Source organism: Diachasma alloeum, unplaced genomic scaffold (assembly GCF_001412515.2).
Source record: "Diachasma alloeum isolate Michigan unplaced genomic scaffold, Dall2.0 Dall_scaffold_00318, whole genome shotgun sequence".
Lineage (NCBI taxonomy): Eukaryota > Metazoa > Arthropoda > Insecta > Hymenoptera > Braconidae > Diachasma > Diachasma alloeum.
In genome coordinates, this window is record NW_021680457.1 from 422,139 (window position 1) to 440,064 (window position 17,926).

At 36.5% G+C, this 17,926-nt stretch overlaps 1 protein-coding gene across 1 annotated transcript; it reads right to left on the bottom strand.

Moving 5' to 3' along the window:
* Nucleotides 1-8,308: 8,308 nt before the first annotated feature.
* On the bottom strand, nucleotides 8,309-14,807 carry LOC107040105. Its single transcript, XM_015260053.1, has 3 exons — nucleotides 13,949-14,807; nucleotides 13,042-13,364; nucleotides 8,309-8,575 (listed from the first exon to the last, which is right to left on the bottom strand). The coding sequence occupies exons 1-3, from the start codon at nucleotides 14,370-14,372 to the stop codon at nucleotides 8,309-8,311; spliced, it is 1,014 nt and encodes a 337-aa protein (XP_015115539.1). The 5' UTR covers nucleotides 14,373-14,807.
* Between the last annotated feature and the right edge of the window lie 3,119 nt (nucleotides 14,808-17,926).

The window sequence follows — 17,926 nt, forward strand, 5'->3', positions numbered from 1 at the left end:
CGAGTTTTTTAAAAAATCTTTCCTATAGCAAACCCACGGTTATTCATAGAAAAGTTTCTATAAAAAATTCGAATCCCTATAAAAGACGTCATATGGCTCAATTCCCATCGACATCTCCCCGATAGAAATCCCATGGTTATTCATGGAACAATTTCTATAAACAATCAAATTCCCATGAAGAGATTCCCTATAAACGAATTGCTATGGCCCAGTTCCCATAGTCATCTTTCCTATAGATATTCCATGGTTATTTAAACAATGTTCTCCCTGAATAAAAAATCCTATAAGTCATCCTACAAAGAATCCTCTATAGATCTTTCATCTATAGGAAATCTTAATTCCCGCAGACTTGGGAACGAAATCCTATAGAAAGTGTTTCAATTCTCCATAGAATTGTTCTATAGATAAACCTATAGGAAATCCTATAGGATGTCCTATAGGATAAGCCTATTGAATTTTTTCATACGTGGATTGGTACAATGAATCCGTTAATTATTATCATCGCTAGAAGCTGATCTTGAGAGGTTTGATACTGTGCGTTCTGAAAAAACGAACGAAGCAAACAAAATCGTGGTGGCAATCCCAGATCTGTGAAAATCGTTCTGATTTTGGAGTTTACAGTAAGCTCTATCCTATGTTATTATCCGATCAAAGTACTTTCTACGATTATTGTCGATTATCTGTGGTGTAATTCGAGGAATTGTTGCAAGCTGTGGGACCACACTGCACGACAACGATTTCATCGTGAACCCATTTCTCCCGACGAACGTGTTATTGACTTTGAGTTACTTTTTTTCAACGGTGATAGTTGCTATAACACAATTGATTTTACACATCATATTTTTGTAGGTATCTAGCTAGCGGTGACAATCAGAAGTCACTCCATTTTTCATTTGGATTGGGAGAGGCAACTATTTCCAATATTATCTCGGAAACTTGTGCTGTTATATGGGATGTCCTGTCTCCAATTCAGCTGCCTCAACCCACAGTGGAGAGATGGGCAATAATAGCTAGAGAATTCGAAACCATTTGCCAACATCTATGTTGCATTGAGACTATCGATGGTAAACATATCGACATACAGGTAACTAGCAAAAATTTTATGGCGAGAATATGAATGATGCTGAATTTAGCAGACCAACCGGCCGACAAACAAACTTGCCCCCCCCCCCGAAGCCTTGAACCTTGAATTTTTAAAACCATGTTTTTTAATGGTAATTTTCATCTGAAAAATGTTTGTAGGCACTCTTTCAAAACTCCCGGAAAAATTCCAACCCCTTCGGGGATGAGAAAAAAGGTGATTGGGGGTAGAAAATCCAAAAAAATTTGATTTCTTCTGATAAAAAAAAAATTTACACTCCAGGGTTTGGAATTTCGGTGAATTTTCCATCTGAAAAATATTCCCAGGTACCCCCTCAAATCCGCCAAAAAATTTCGACCCCTGCGGAGAAGGGCAAAGGGGTGCTTGGGGGTGAAAACCCAAAAATTTTCACTTTTTCTGGTAAAAAAAATTTTCAAAGTCGTGAGTTTGGAATCTAGGTGAGATTTCAATTCGAAAAATGTTCACCGGCACCCCTGAAACCCCCAGAAAACTTTCGACCCCTTCGGAGAAGGGAAAAAGAGTAGTTAGGCGTAAAAACCCCAAAATTATGGTTTTTTATAAAAAAATATATCTATATATATTTACCCTCCAGGGGTTGGAACCTAAGTAAATTTTCCATTCGAAAATTTTCTCAGGCACCCCAAAAAATGTCGACCCATTCGGCAAAGGGCAAAGGGTGGTTGGGCAAAGGGTGGTGGGCTCTAATAATGAACGTTAAACATGGACGAAACATCTGAGATTCTGGCTACTAGTTTGCATGGTTAGCCTACATTCGTGTATAAAATTTTGTACCAATCGATTCAGTACATCCTGGCATAGAGTGAATCGTCGGAAACGCTTCTTTTTCTTCAAAATCACAAATTGTCATTTTATCAATGTTTTCCATCTCTTCATGACTTCAAAAGTCATATAATACAAATCCATGTTTTTTTACTCCATATAATCTAATATTTGATGGATATTCAATAGCCGTAGTTGTGACGGAGACCGAGGTTGGCGTGGTCTAGTTTTTTAAGAGGTGTAAATTTTATATCAATTTTCATCATTCAAAGTAAGGTCGTTAGATATTTCATCTTGTGTAGATATAACGTTGAGACTCTTGCCTGCGTTGAATGAAGCTAGCATTTTAGCCGATGAGATGAATCTAATTGTACGCATTTCAAGAACCAAACGTCTTGAGGAACCTAGGTTACAAGGATGCGATGTTTCTTCTTCTTCTATTCTAGATGGCCATATCCTGAACTCTCTAAGAGCCCCAAGCACCGCGAGTAAGCCCTTTATAGAAGGATGTCATCACAGATTATTTTCATCCTACATGACGTGCTATTGCCCTTCTCTCGAGGAGTAAATTAAGCCGAATACTGCTGCTCTTCTCAAATCTCTCTATAATTGTCAGCTATCTTAGATTGAACATATGGTTGAGTCTGTAGACGAATATAATAATTGTCAGCTACCCCAGACGAAATATATGACCAAGTCTGTAGAAGAATATATTACTTTACCAACTTCAAGTTTTACTCTCGGAGGATCGAATGTGTTTGATTTCAGACATATAAAGGTCAGATCCTTTTAGTTTTGTCAGCAGCTTCTAATGTTAGATGTACTCAGAGTTACTTTTCTCTTCCTGAATTTCGGCTCACACGCCTGGCGTCCGTCACTCAAATCGTGGTTCCTTTTTCATCAAGATAAAATTCTCGTTCTTGTCCAATATTCTATAAGCCTGTGGAAGAATCTAGCAAAAATCAATTCAACGTTTCACTCTTCAAGAGTCATCTGCATCCGGTATCGAGAACTACTACACGTTTCGAAGATTGTATGTTTCAAATATTATGTATTGGGGGTCATAAATTTCACGGGTTATACGTTTCAGGCATCATATGAGGGTTAGGTTTCAAGAGTCAAACGTTCGAAGGGTCATATGTGTTGATGGTCATAGATTTGAAGGATCGAGAATGCTCACGGTCAAACGTTTCAAGGGTCATAGTTTTCAAGGGTCATAGTTTTCAAGGGTCTGATGGTCATAGATTTTAAGTGTTAAACAGGGTCAAGCGCTCCAAGGGTCATAGATGTTAAAGGTCATACCTTTTAAGTTTCTATGGTCATAGATTTTCAGTGTCAAACAGGTTCAAGCGCTTCAAGGGTCATAAATTTTAAAGGTCAGACTTTTCAAAGATCATATTTATTGATGGTCATAGATTTAAAATGTCAATATGTTGACTGTCTGACTTTTGTTACCTTTTTATGTCACAACTCTTGCGACGCAGCATTTTTAAGACCCTCGTGACCATTCCATTTTGTGACCTTTGTGACTTCTTGATTTTACCAGTCTTGTGACCCTTACGTTATGTGTCACTTATATTGTGTGACCATCGAGACCATTCCATTGTGTGGCCCTTATTACTGTTTCATTGCGCGACCCTTGTGACCCTTATATTATGTGACTTGTGTCACCCTTCTACCTTTAGACCTTCGTGACCTTTCTAATGTGTGACTTTTGTTCCCCTCTTACCCTGAGACCTTCATGGTTTTTCCCGTTCAGATCGTTAAAGTTTCTGAATTGACCCACCGTTATGACTGTTATGACTGCCCATTTGGCCCTCAACTTACTGCCCGACCTCACCATATTGTACTTCTCATTACAGGGTAATGTGTGCATGCTAGTGATATGTGCATGTAGTATTGAGACACTCTGTATATGGCGTGCACTTCTATTTTTTTTGCGGTGTATTGATACCCGGAATTGTCATTCAAAATTGAAACTCCAAAAATCCGCCTTAATCTGTAGGCGGACTCAGGATACTTGAATATTCATAAATATTGAGGTACAGTGATTAATCATTTGCCCGTACATAAACGCATAAATGTGGACAAACATTTTCTGTATTATGGATTCCAGAAATTGCCTCAGAATGTAAATCGTCAAATTTCATCTATTCATTTCCTTTAAACACATATGCATTGCAATGGCCAATTGCAGACGGAGTGATGATTGTTGGGTTTATGAAATTGACTATTCCGGCTAAAGAATATGTTGAATGACTAACATTCAAAACCTCAGGGAAAGTATGCAGTGGCACTAGCAAATTATGATACGAAGGACACTCGATGAAAAGGTGTTCATGAAATTCAACAAATTGATGAACATATGCATGACCTTGTATTTCACATTCTGGAACGTTATATTCGATAGTTTGGAAAGTTGTAAGTAAAACAGACAAAAAATCATTATAAGTATATTGGAACATTGCATCGATGTTTATTTTGATCATGGTTTCACTAATAGTTATACTGCCACATGCAGGACAATTGATATAGGCTGTATAACTTGGTAGCGATTGAAATATTTCTGTGCATAAATTTACTACATTCATGGCTGCATTCAAGACGATATAATTTTCATCTGAATTTTTGATATCAAGAAAAAATTCTCTGTATTCCAAAAAAATGTTCAATCTTTTTTCATAAATAACAAAACATTTATTTTGTTTCTTATTTCATAAGAAACAAAATAAATCATAATCAACTTCAGACTAGTTAAAAACCCCACAACATTCATTAAGTTAAATTTTCACACAACGTTACATTTTCTTCAAAATGGAAATGAGAGTGGAGTATCCACACTTTTTACCTGAAATTGAAGAAAACACTCCCCAAAAGTGACTAATGATTCATTCGAAAGTATCAAAATGACCGAGAGATAAGACACCGAGTCTTACGTTTGAATTAATTTTTAGAGATACAGCGCATTATAAAAAAAAAGAAAGATCTTGAAATGGGAAATGGATACAGTGGTCAAAAGGGTCAAAATCTGTTATTTAACAATCATGAATAATTTTGGTTAGAGAGATTATTGTTTGAAAAAATACTTGTAGAGATAATGATAAATTGATTTTTCACATACTTTAGAATTCACTTGATGATTTATAAATGATGAATCAGACTTTCCTTCTAAAAATTCGAATGCATTCTCCCTCGTTATTTTCAGTGACTCACGTAGTTTGAATATACCACTTTATATATGAGAGTTTTTATCATTTAATATATATGTATATTTTCTTTCTCTCGCAGTTTATCAGGAATCATGTTTTATCCTATCGGACGACAAGAAATCAACGACACTTCATTTTTTTGTTTTATTCTCTTCAATGGGTTATATGGAACGAGATCAAGATTTTCCAAAATTTTAATGTATGATCCCCACCTTATTACTTCATTCATCAATCGTTTTCCTATGCATCAAGTTAGTTTCATAAACTTGATTTTTTGAATTTACAAGACCATTCTCGTTAATTATAATATTATTCAATAAATAGCTGATATTCATCCAAAATGCTGTACCANTAATGGTAATGACAAATTTTTGTTTGAAACATCATAAGTAATTACTAGGATCACGAATCTATTGATTAAATGATGACGTATGTTTCTGACAATTTATCGGGACACAGAGGAGAAAAAAAGTTGAGAATACAGGCGTCGCTATTTGGATTACTCATAATTTATAAAAACCATGCGAAATACTGTAAAAGAATGATGTTTTCTTATGAAATTTGAAGATCATATGAATAAATGATGGAATGGATTTTTTCGCGAACACTGAATTTTTATTGGACTAGACTCTGACGAGATTGCAACAGTCTTAGCATTTGTTCAATTATTTAGGTTCTTCATAATAAGGAAAATTTCAAAGTCGACAATTCTACTACAATGATAAGAGGAATTGGCCCAGAAATTATTGGTGAAACCCATAATGGGTCAGATTCATTTACATTCACCCGTATTTGTCGCACTGAAACTAAGGAGTAAGTGATCGCCACTGATTTTTTATGTGTGGAATTGGAATTTCTCCCATTCGGAAGCTTATTACCAATGTAATTGGTAAAGAGGAAAAAAAAGCATCGAGTAACGGTCACACGACTTCTGTCAAATAGGCTTCTCCCCCTGCTTGTTTTTAACTTTACGGGAAGATAATGTGTTGTAAATGCAAAATACGTATCAGTCAATTGCGTTTAGTAGATTTGGAAGTGAAAAAATATAATAAAATTCAAATAATAAAAACATATCTCTCAACAGAGAAAAGAGAAAATAAAAATTAAAAAACCAGAAGAAAACAAAGATATAAACGAAATTAAAAAAATCCTCCCGAAAGCCAAATTCAACATTTCCATTTTCAAAACTAGAATTTCTTATAAAAAATAATAATAAATAACATCGCGCGATTCGGCGAATACTGCGCTCGTGTTCCACTCTCCGACTCAATTCTTCATATTAAATCACTTATTTTCCTCCAACCTCCTTCACCCTTTCTTGACTCTCACGCCACCCTCAATTCTACTGTAACTCTCGCTCTCTCGTTAAAATCGGTAAAGAAAAAAGAAAAACATTACATAAGAGAGGAACAGAATTCTTAGAAGATTATGATGACGAGTTGATTTGTGCCGATCGATAAATTATATACAAACACAAAAAAACACAAAACAGAACGGCATTTACGCAGTGAAATGAACCACGTTGATAATATTTATTTAAATTCAAACATTGCTGTCCCAAAATCATCGAAATTGATTCGTCATGGATTTTAAACTTACGTCTACGTGAACTTGGATTAGCAGCGTTGTCAATTGGCGAAATGTTTTGGTGGTCAAAATTACTCTTGGGACTGAAAAACAGCAATTAAATTGGAAAGCTATATTTAATGGAGCCGTATTTGAAGAATTATATTTACGTTTGAACAGGTTGAAATGTGTCTCTAGCAAACTCCATTTGTTTCATGAATTTCGAAGGTTTTCCCTGATTTGGCCCAGCTGCACCACTTTTTTTCGTAGATTTTTCCTCACCCAGTTTTCTACTATACGAAGCTCGTCATGTCTTCCATTTATTCTTCACTGATTCGATTGTAAGGAAATGCTCCGAAAATTTTGCTAAATTAACATTTCTTTGAATATAATCCTCAAGTAATGACTAAGTAATAGATGTAATAAGCAATTAACATAGAAAATTTCGGCTTACAAATTTGAATTTTCTTCCGAACGATCTCCCAGTCCTTTCTAATTGCATCTCTATTCCGTTCTGCCATGCTCAGTTTGTGATTCCATAGAATAGGATATTTCTCGACCTCGGATATGAGAAACTCAGCAGCACCATCATTATCATCATCAATGATTTTGCTTTTTCCTTTAGCCCTCGTCTTTTTTACGTGTGAAACTAAAGTAGCTGATTGAGCGGTCGTCTCACAATCAGAATCTGGAGATTCTGATTGAGAGACCTGAGACCTTTTTCTTTGCTCATCTTCGACATGAAGTTCATCTTGAATTTCGATGTTTCCTTGAAAGTCAGAAGATATAACAGTACCATCCTCTGTAATAAATGAACCAAAAATTATCGTTTTGATTGCTATGGAAATCACTGGCTGCTATCCTCGTAGGGATTTACCTGTGCAAGCATAAACTAATCCTTCTGATGTGATAAAGAGGTACTCATATTCATTGAAACACTGATACTCAGTCAAATTTTGTGGTTGACAAGTTAATGTTTCTGAACAGATGGTACACGTTCGGTGCTACAGGAGTATTATAATTAATAAAAATGTGTAGAATACGGTTCATTCCGTTGATAACAACACAATACAAACAAATATTAACAAAGAAGTAAGTATCTATAACTTTCAATTTTCGGCTTACCACACATGTCTCATTATCAGCCATATTTATTTATTAACAATAAAATATATCGCCAAAGTCATTCACAATGATCACAATCAATATAATGGTACACTGCGTATGGATCCATTTGTCGAACTAAAAAAAAATACAAAATCCACGATGGATTACTCAAGCGAGGTTATGTTTTTGTTTGGAATTTAAATGTTTCGGTGACGAGTAGTGGGATTTCGAATCGACCAATCAGCGCTCGAGATTCCCAATCTTCGGAATCCATGAATCCACCGTGAGAACGCAGCCTGAGAAGTAGCCCCGTGTACTTTTTGATCAAATTTTCTTTACGCAGATCAGACTTTCCCATGATCACGTCAAATTCACTAGTAATTCGGTTGTGATACTCAACTAGGGCCCTGACAAAAGTCCAGGGTTGAGGATGGGGGTCTGGGAAGAATGCATTCATTAATCGGTTGCCGGTTCCGGAGAAATTATTTGTCTTATGCGGTTCATTTGAAACATTCCAAATTTAAGGACGATTCTTTTTGGATAGTCAATTCTTCTTGAAATAACCCAGATAAGGACCCGGTTTCTTTTTAGCCTTGTTACTCCTGTCTCTCATAATTCTCTTCAGCAATTCCTGATCTGCTTTCAACTGAAGTGGCAACAGTGGCATTCCCATTATGAACTTTAGTGTTGTCTTTATTTCTTGTAAAATTTCATCCTCTTTTTGTTTTTCAAATTTTTCGGCCTCAGATAATTTCTTTTCCTTCAACATCTTGGTCCTTCCCAAAGTTCCACGTTGACGGAGATTTCGCCACTGGATTTGATCAAAATGAAAAAAGCACGGGACAAATTGTACCGCTGGTAGTACTCGTCGCCAACCTTCAATCTCGCCGGACTCAAAATCTAGGTGCACGTTAACGGGAAACTTGAGTAATACAGGAGCAAATTTTTCCACGATACATTTTATCATACTCCCGAGTGGAAATTCTGTTCAGGTCTTGATCAGAAACTGATCAAGTCCGATCCGAAATTCTAATCAGGCGTGTTACGCCTCTGCCTTAGGTTTTTCCACTAGGGTTTCTCCGCTTTCCATCATTAGGCGTTAATTAAATTTAATTTTTTGAGAGAAAAAATTAGTAACTTCCTAGCCGGGAATCGAACCCGGGACCTCCCAACGTCGCGTCGGGTGCTCTTACTTTTTTTTTTCTTTTAACAAAGTTTTTATTCAAGTTACGTCATTATTTACATATATACAGTATATACATTTATAAAAACTAGTTTAGAAAAAATTATTGCACGGTATAATACATGGTTTTTAAACTTTTATTCACATAGTGACCCTCGAGTTTATTCTATATATGTTATTCTTGTTTTATCTGTGATTTTTTGTTCCTTTTAACATTTTTCAATGTATTCGATAGTTTTTTTTTGTGCTTAAAAAAAATAAATTTTTTTTTGCGTAGTGCATATGAAATGCACTTCAGTATTTGCTTAAAAAAACAAACGAGGGGATTTGCAATTTTATAATTACAAGTTTATACCATTCTTATTCTAGTATGGTTTCGTATTACTAGTGATTACTGTTTCTTTTCAGTATCACCATATATATACATATATATATATATATATATATATATATATATATATATATATATATANTATATATATATATATATATATATGTACATATACTCATACATATATACATTTTTTTTTATTATTCATATTTGTTTTTCGCTATCTGCGATTTCATTATCTTTATTTTCATTTATCTATTTATTTATTTTATTTTATTTTTTTATTTTTTTATGGAGGACGGAAATTATGCTGAGCGCGTCTATTTTGTGCTCTATTGATCCTTACTTCTTTATATATTTTTTCGCGATATTTCAATTCCGTTATATATCTGTCATTGTCAAATATCATTGTCATATTAATTCAACGTTTTCTATATCATCGATAGGGATTTTTTTGTTTTTTTTTGTGTCTTTTAATATGGTATAATATGGGCTGATTCCATTCATTTTGGAACAGACCCATCTTATCATACTGAACGAAGTATTGGAGCTTGACATTTCCGCATCTGGCTCTGCCAATAGCCTCCTCCGCTGGGAAATCAGCCAGTGCAATTATTGTATTATATTTGATATTTTTTATTTTATTGAAATAGTTCCTTGTTAATTTCAATATAGTAGAGGTATAGGGCCGGTTCTGGCCCAACCATTTTGGGAAGGGTCCGGAGGTGACCCGCGAATGGGTGGTGGGATGGGATTAATTAATTCGCGGTTTCAATTCGCGGTTTTAATTCGCGGATTTCACTTTTCGTCGATTCGGGGGTCAAGAGCTATGGGAGAGTCCCCATGAGTGGATGGTGGGGAGGTGGGGTATATTAATTCGCGTTTTAATTCGCGTTTCAATTCGCGGTTTTAATTCGCGATTTATTTCGCGGTTTTAATTCGCGGTTTAGTTCACGGTTTTGATTCGCGGTTTTGATTCCCGGTTTTAATTCGCGGCTTTAATTCGCGGTTTAGTTCGCGCTTTTGATTCACGGTTGTAATTCGCGGCTTTAATTCGCGGTTTTGATTCGCGGTTTTATTTCGCGGATTTCACGTTTCGTCGATTGGGAGAAGGGCTTTTAACATTCTTGAGATTGTAACAAAGATAAGAAGGGTTAAGTGCAAAAGGTCATAAATCATTTTTTTTACAATTCCTGGAAAAGAGAAAGTGTCACATTCCTTAAATTCCTGAGATAAGAAGAATGAGTCATCACAGCAGGTAAGGGTTTTAATTCGCGGATTTCACGTTTCGTCAATTGGGCGGAGGGGGGCTTTTAACATTCTTGAGATTGTATCAGAGATAAGAAGGGGTAAGTGCAAAAGGTCATAAATCATTTTTTTTTTTACAATTCCTAGAAAAAAGAAAGTGTGACATTCCTTGAATTCCTGAGATAAGAAGAATGAGTCATCACAGCAAGGGTTAAGTGCAAAAGGAAATAAATCATTTTTTTTGTACAATTCCTGGAAAAGAGAAAGTGTGACATTCCTTAAATTCCTGAGATAACAAGAATGAGTCATCACAGCAGAGCAATTCCAGGAAATGTTGAGAAAACATTTTATGCAGGGTTGAGGAAAACTTTCACTTTTTTAAAAGATCACCCCGGCCCCTTCAATCTATGAGAAAAAAAGGAGTGGGGGGGGAGGATTATATAACACTCCAAGGTCAAGGGCACAGCATCAGTATTTTTCCCCCCGCCTCATGAAGAAGTACTTCATTTGACGACCACAAGCTTTGAACAAAACTCGTCAGTTGAAACATAGACTTGAGCGTCTGCTGAAAGATATCGACCAATTGAAGAGAATCATTCAATTGAAAAGTGACATTGAAGTGTTGTGCTCAGATCTCCAGAAGACCAACATCGTAAAACCAGAAGCATGAACTTTGAAAAATTCAACAGTGTCTCGAAGAGGGAGAATCTTCCTCTGAAGAAAATGGCAGAGTTGGAGCCAGAAAAAATCTACGCCATCACAGCCGTTCAGAAGGCAAAAACGAAATTCGGGGAAAGTGTGATTTTCCATTTGGATGGAGAGCATGCAGTCTTCGCGACAAAAAGAGCAGCCAATTATTTCAATACTGAACCGGAGGAATGGGAAAATTTCCAGATACTTGTTTCGGAGGGTAAAATGGAGCTGAAGTTCTTGGGTGGTCCATACAACGATTTCATTCTAGGCCAGTTCTTGAAACCAACTGAGGAGGCGTAGGAAGCTTTTTGGAAGATAAAGGAAAAAACAATATTTTCATTTTATTTTTTTATTGATGAAATTTTTCAAAATTACCATGTATTAGTTTCTAAGAGAATACATAAATAAATATTATTAAAAAAAAACAGTGCTTTTCTAATTTTAAAATTCATGACATTCATCACAATCTCTTATCATCGGAGTCGGCCCATCAAACGTATCTCCTTCAGTAGTTTTATAATGCTCTGAACATCTTCTGCATCTTTTGATGTACCAATCATTTCTCATCATATCAGTCAACTTGTCCCAAGCCTGCTCAACATCGGATGCGGCGATTGAGCTTATGAATGAATGCGGGAGATATGCAATATCCTCACGATCCATTAAACTTAAATTTTTTAATTCATAATAAATGTCCAGGGATCGATCAACCGATCGTACAGTCTTTGTTCTCATCATCATCCAGTTTTTGAGTAGTTGCACATTTTTTACAGCACATGCCTTGTTCTCTGTGTAACGATGAAAATGACAGATGGGGGCTAGTAATTCCGTGAACTTAGAGAGTGACGGGCAATCATCGTAACATTCTTCGATATTAACCACCGGAGGTGCCGGTCCAACCATTTTTTGCAGCCATTTTTTCTTATCTTCACCTTTCACATAAATTTTATCAATATTGTCCCACTCTCGAACAAATCTTTCAAGGTCATTATAGGGTTTATTCCCATAGTTCCAAGGTAATCCATGATGATTAAGCTCAAGCCACTCATTCACACCTCTATACTTCGCCGGTAAACTGGAGAACGCATAAGGAGGGCGAAAAAACCACGCTGCTGGGCATTTGACTCCCGGATCCNCATACTTCGCTGGTAAACTGGAGAATGCATAAGGAGGGCGGAATAACCACGCTGCTGGGCATTTGACTCCCGGATCCAATATTGCGTATGCGAATTCTTTTACAATAAACTCATTGAAGAGCGTTTGAAAACCTTGCACATCCACGAGAATATCCATTGCGACTGATGTTTTTAGGGCTCTAACATTTTAATTTATACATCCATCCCCTCCAATTTTAAACTATTTTTCTCACCCCACCACTTATAGGGTGATAATTTACTACTCTATCATGCAAAATGAGACAGTAAGCGGCCGTATCCTTGGGAATACTTAATCTTGTTTCAAATTCTAGACGAACATCTACTGGACCAAATTTCAAAGATTCATTTTGTTTAGAACAATCAATTACCACTAGCGGAGTAATTGTTGAAAATAGTGTTTTACTCAATAAAGGGTTGTTCACTTGTTGATCATAATATGACGATTGAAAATTTGAATACATGTCATAAAGTATAGAATACTGATTCTTACCCATATCTATATCTAAATTACCATACGGATAACATTGAGAGTTTAAGAATAATTTAACATCTGCTATATTACAATGATCAAAATTACTAGCATTTTTCTTATCACCATTGTTTCACGCTATTTGAAATCCTCGAATGACATAGCGAGGCTTTTCGAGCTGGGTTGCGGTTTTCACCGTCCACACATGTTTTGTCGTCTGGGGGAGCATTGGATACTCATACAACTCCCATGATCTGAAGCTTATCGGTATGGGCGGATCTTTTTGGATGAAATTAAGCAATTGAATTTTTTTAGTATCCGATAATGTTACATATGGGATTAACCACTCGATTTTACTCAAGGTGACTTTTACATCTTCTTTGTCTAATTGAACTATCGCATTATTATCTCTATGAGCTCTGATCAAAACAAGCTCATGTTTGACATTAATCATAATCTTCCGATAATCTTCAGCAAACCCCAATAGCATACTCAGTGGGACAGATACATCGAAGCGACCTCCATCANAGATGAAATTAAGCAATTGAATTTTTTTAGCATCAGATAATGTTACATATGGGCTTAACCACTCGATTTTATTCAAGGTGACTTTTACATCTTCTTTATCTAGTTGAACTATCGCATTATTATCTCTATGAGCTCTGATCAAAACAAGCTCATGTTTGACATTAATCATAATCTTCCGATAATCTTCAGCAAACCCCAATAGCATACTCAGTGGGACAGATANGGCTTTTCGAGCTGGGTTGCGGTTTTCACCGTCCACACATGTTTTGTCGTCTGGGGGAGCATTGGATACTCATACAACTCCCATGATCTGAAGCTTATCGGTATGGGCGGATCTTTTTGGATGAAATTAAGCAATTGAATTTTTTTAGTATCCGATAATGTTACATATGGGATTAACCACTCGATTTTACTCAAGGTGACTTTTACATCTTCTTTGTCTAATTGAACTATCGCATTATTATCTCTATGAGCTCTGATCAAAACAAGCTCATGTTTGACATTAACCATAATCTTTCGATAATCTTCAGCAAACCCCAATAGCATACTCAGTGGGATAGATACATCGAAGCGACCTCCATCATCAACTAAACTCAATTCCTCTTGCACACCTAACCATCCAGCATTTTCCATAGAATTGTTTTGATTCGGTGTCAATGAGATAAGATTTTTCATGAGTGTAGTGATGCCCACATTCTTGACTTTATCAATTTCAATAGCGTTAATTTCATAGCGGATCTCTTGAAATAGATGACATATGGCATTATTTACGAGAGTCGTCAAAGTCGCTTTAGTGTTATCAGCTTTCAGCAATTTACCAGTGATATGTAAATGACTTTTGCTTGGTAAAATGCAGAGATCTTGATTTTGCACAGTGATACGAATCTCATCACTATTATCAAGCCCTGTGGAAGCATATGGCTGATGTGCATGGATCTCATAATGGGCGATGGACTCCTCAAACACTGGTGGAATTTTTATATTCAGACTTTCTTCCATGGTATCCAACAAGAGAAAAATATTTTTATTTGGCAAAAACCCCTTTTCCACTTTTTTTCACGACGAGGCCGAGACTCTGGAGAAATTTGACGTTCTGAGGTGTTAACACCTTGAAGCCAACACGCGAACTGATTGAAGAGGGACATGACTGGTTATTTTTATAGGAATAGCCAATCTTTCGATTGTATACAATGCCCATGATTATGTAACAGGCTTGATATGTAGCCTGATAGTGATTGTCTCACCCCTGAAATTCACCAAACCACCGTTTTGATCAACAATTCGTAGCTGTAGTTCAGTTATTGTTCTTACAGAAACTGGTAAATAAATCACTTGTGATGGCACTTCTATAATTTTATAACCTGGGGGCACAACTGGAAAAAATTCATGTATTGTATGAACTTTATCACTATTGTTGTATGCTCCTGTAGTGATATTACATTCGACTCGTATGGCATTCACTTTAAGAATGGTTACAGGTTGATCAGATTCATGAGTTTTATTAGCTTCCAAAATTCTAGGAGTGAAGCCGAGAAGTCGACCTATCGAATCAGTAGGTCGCAAGTCCAAATTCTTATTACAAATTATTTCACTTCGTAAAGTATTATTATTGCTTTTGACATTTATAGTAATATCACTTTTTTCCACACTTTTTATCATAAATTTCGCAATATCATCTATTTCATAACTCCCCGTGGGGATAGTAATAACTGTATTCCCTATATGTAATTTGTTATTGCTGGTATCAACATTTGGTATAGAATTGAAAGTTAGAAGTTCCACTAGACCAAGAACATAATTTTTCTCAGGAGAAAGTTCAATTGGTGGAAAATATTGTACTTCCAATACTGACGATGTCCCTGAGACTGTCAACGTTAATGAATCGCTCATGATTTCTCGATATCAACTGATAGAAAAATCATCAATACTCCTCCTTATATAAGCGTCCAATGAGAAAGGCTAAACATAAATGTCCACAATTATATGTATTCCAGTCCTGAAAACGCTCGTGATTATATTTTATGCTACCAACTCCAAGGTAATTGAAAAGTTCTGTTGGAGGTTGTAGGTTCCCAAAACTATCGAAATAGGTAACATCATTCCCTATTTTTCTATATGCAACCCAATGAGTCCCAGGACCTTCTTTATCATCCAAATTAATAATGGCTGATTCATTTTTCAATGGTCCATTNGAACTCTCCGCAATTATATGTATTCCAGTCCTGAAAACGCTCGTTATTATATTTTATGCTACCAACTCCAAGGTAATTGAAAAGTTCTATTGGAGGTTGTAGGTTCCCAAAACTATCGAAATAGGTAACATCATTCCCTATTTTTCTATATGCAACCCAATGAGTCCCAGGACCTTCTTTATCATCCAAATTAATAATGGCTGATTCATTTTTCAATGGTCCATTTTTCGGTAATCCATTACGCATGAAAACACCGCGAAAATGCAGAATTTTCATGAGTTGTGCATATTTTTTGAGATCTCCGTCTGTTAGTGCCCTGCGTGGTAGCTTCATTAATAGTTTTTTGGCTTCAGGTATAAGCCCATGCCTTTTTTATAGGGTTTGAGATGTATACCTCGACCGAGTGCAATAGCCTCCATTGCTTCATTATGCCTTTTACTTTCCACGAGTTGTTGTTTGGCAGCTTTGGCGCTATTAACAGCTTTAGCGATTCCAGCTGCACCGCCAGCCAAAGCCCCCGTGGCGCTTAGACCTGCAAATAGCGGTACGAGAAAAGGCAAAATTCCCCCAACTCTCGAAGGGACAGGTATCACTCGGGGAATACTAACCCGACCTCTCCCTCCATTCTGCTTTACGGCTACTTTAGCACCACTAAGAGCCGTTTTGATAGCATCAGCTGAGCCATTATTTAATTTAATCGACTTTTTAGCAGCTCGAAGGATCGCCCCAAATGTAACCTTTTTCTTGGACTTTCCCCTCCTCCTCTTCACCCCTAAACCTGATTTCTTTACACCCGTGCCTGATTTCTTCACCCCCAAACTTGATTTCCTCACACTTAAACTTGATTTCTTCACTTTCGAACTTGATTTTCTCACGCCTAAACTNTAGGTTTCACTCGGGGAATACTAACCCGACCTCTCCCTCCATTCTGCTTTACGGCTACTTTAGCACCACTAAGAGCCGTTTTGATAGCATCAGCTGAGCCATTATTTAATTTAATCGACTTTTTAGCAGCTCGAAGGATCGCCCCAAATGTAACCTTTTTCTTGGACTTTCCCCTCCTCCTCTTCACCCCTAAACCTGATTTCTTTACACCCGTGCCTGATTTCTTCACCCCCAAACTTGATTTCCTCACACTTAAACTTGATTTCTTCACTTTCGAACTTGATTTTCTCACGCCTAAACTTGATTTGCTCACTCTCGAACCTGATTTTCTTACACCCATACCTAATTTCGTTTTGGCCTTCATCACGTTTGTTACAAATAAAGCTGCCGCTTTTTCTCCTAGAGTAGCGTCTGGGGCTGAAACACGTCGCCAAGCTTTTTCTGCAAGCACCTGATCAGCCTCGTGTCGCACTGCAATGTTTTCACGATTTTTCGAATATGCAATGTCATGAACCTTACAGGCTGAGTCGAGAGGATTGATCCCAGGATCTCCACGAGCTAATCTTTTCCCTAACTTGGTACCTGGCCCACAATACTGATAACCTGGCAGATGCAATTCGACGGGGAGTTTGTTAATTATTTTATTCATTAAACCTTTACCCTTCTTGCGAGTACTGTGCACAATCATGTCTGTAATGGAACTGAGCGATTTTGCTATAAAACCCTCAATTTATAGGTTTTCTCTTCAGTTGACATAAAGATGGAGTTCAGTACACATCCCAGCAGTTTACCAGTCATTAACTTTGATTCAGTGACTGTGAAAGATATTAATCAACCAAAACGTCATGGTTCACTGTTACCAAATACTATTCGCGCTGTTTTCTGTGGCCCATCAAATTGTGGGAAAACTAATGCTTTACTGAGTCTCATAATTCATCCCAATGGCTTGAGATTTTCGAATATTTATGTATATTCAAAGTCTCTCAATCAACCGAAATATCAATTTTTACAAAATTTACTGGAACCTCTGAATGACTTGAATTATTTTCCATTCTCAGATAATGAAGAGGTGGTGGCGGTGGATAAGGCGAATGAGAATTCACTGTTTATTTTCGATGATGTTGCTTGCGAGAAACAAAATAACATTAAGGCATATTTTTGTATGGGGAGACATAAAAAAGTTGACAGTTTTTATTTATGTCAATCATATGCTCGCATACCAAAGCATTTAGTGCGTGATAATGTTAATTTTTTGGTCTTATTTAAACAGGATGAAATGAATTTGAGACATGTTTATAACGATCATGTAAATACAGATATGTCATTTGACAAATTCAAACAATTATGTTCAGCATGTTGGAAAAATAATTATTCGTTTTTAGTTATCGATAAAGATAGTGACGTTAATGAGGGTCGATATAGGAGAAATTTCGATTGTTTTGTTCAGATAAATAATGTTGGTGAGAGTAAAATATA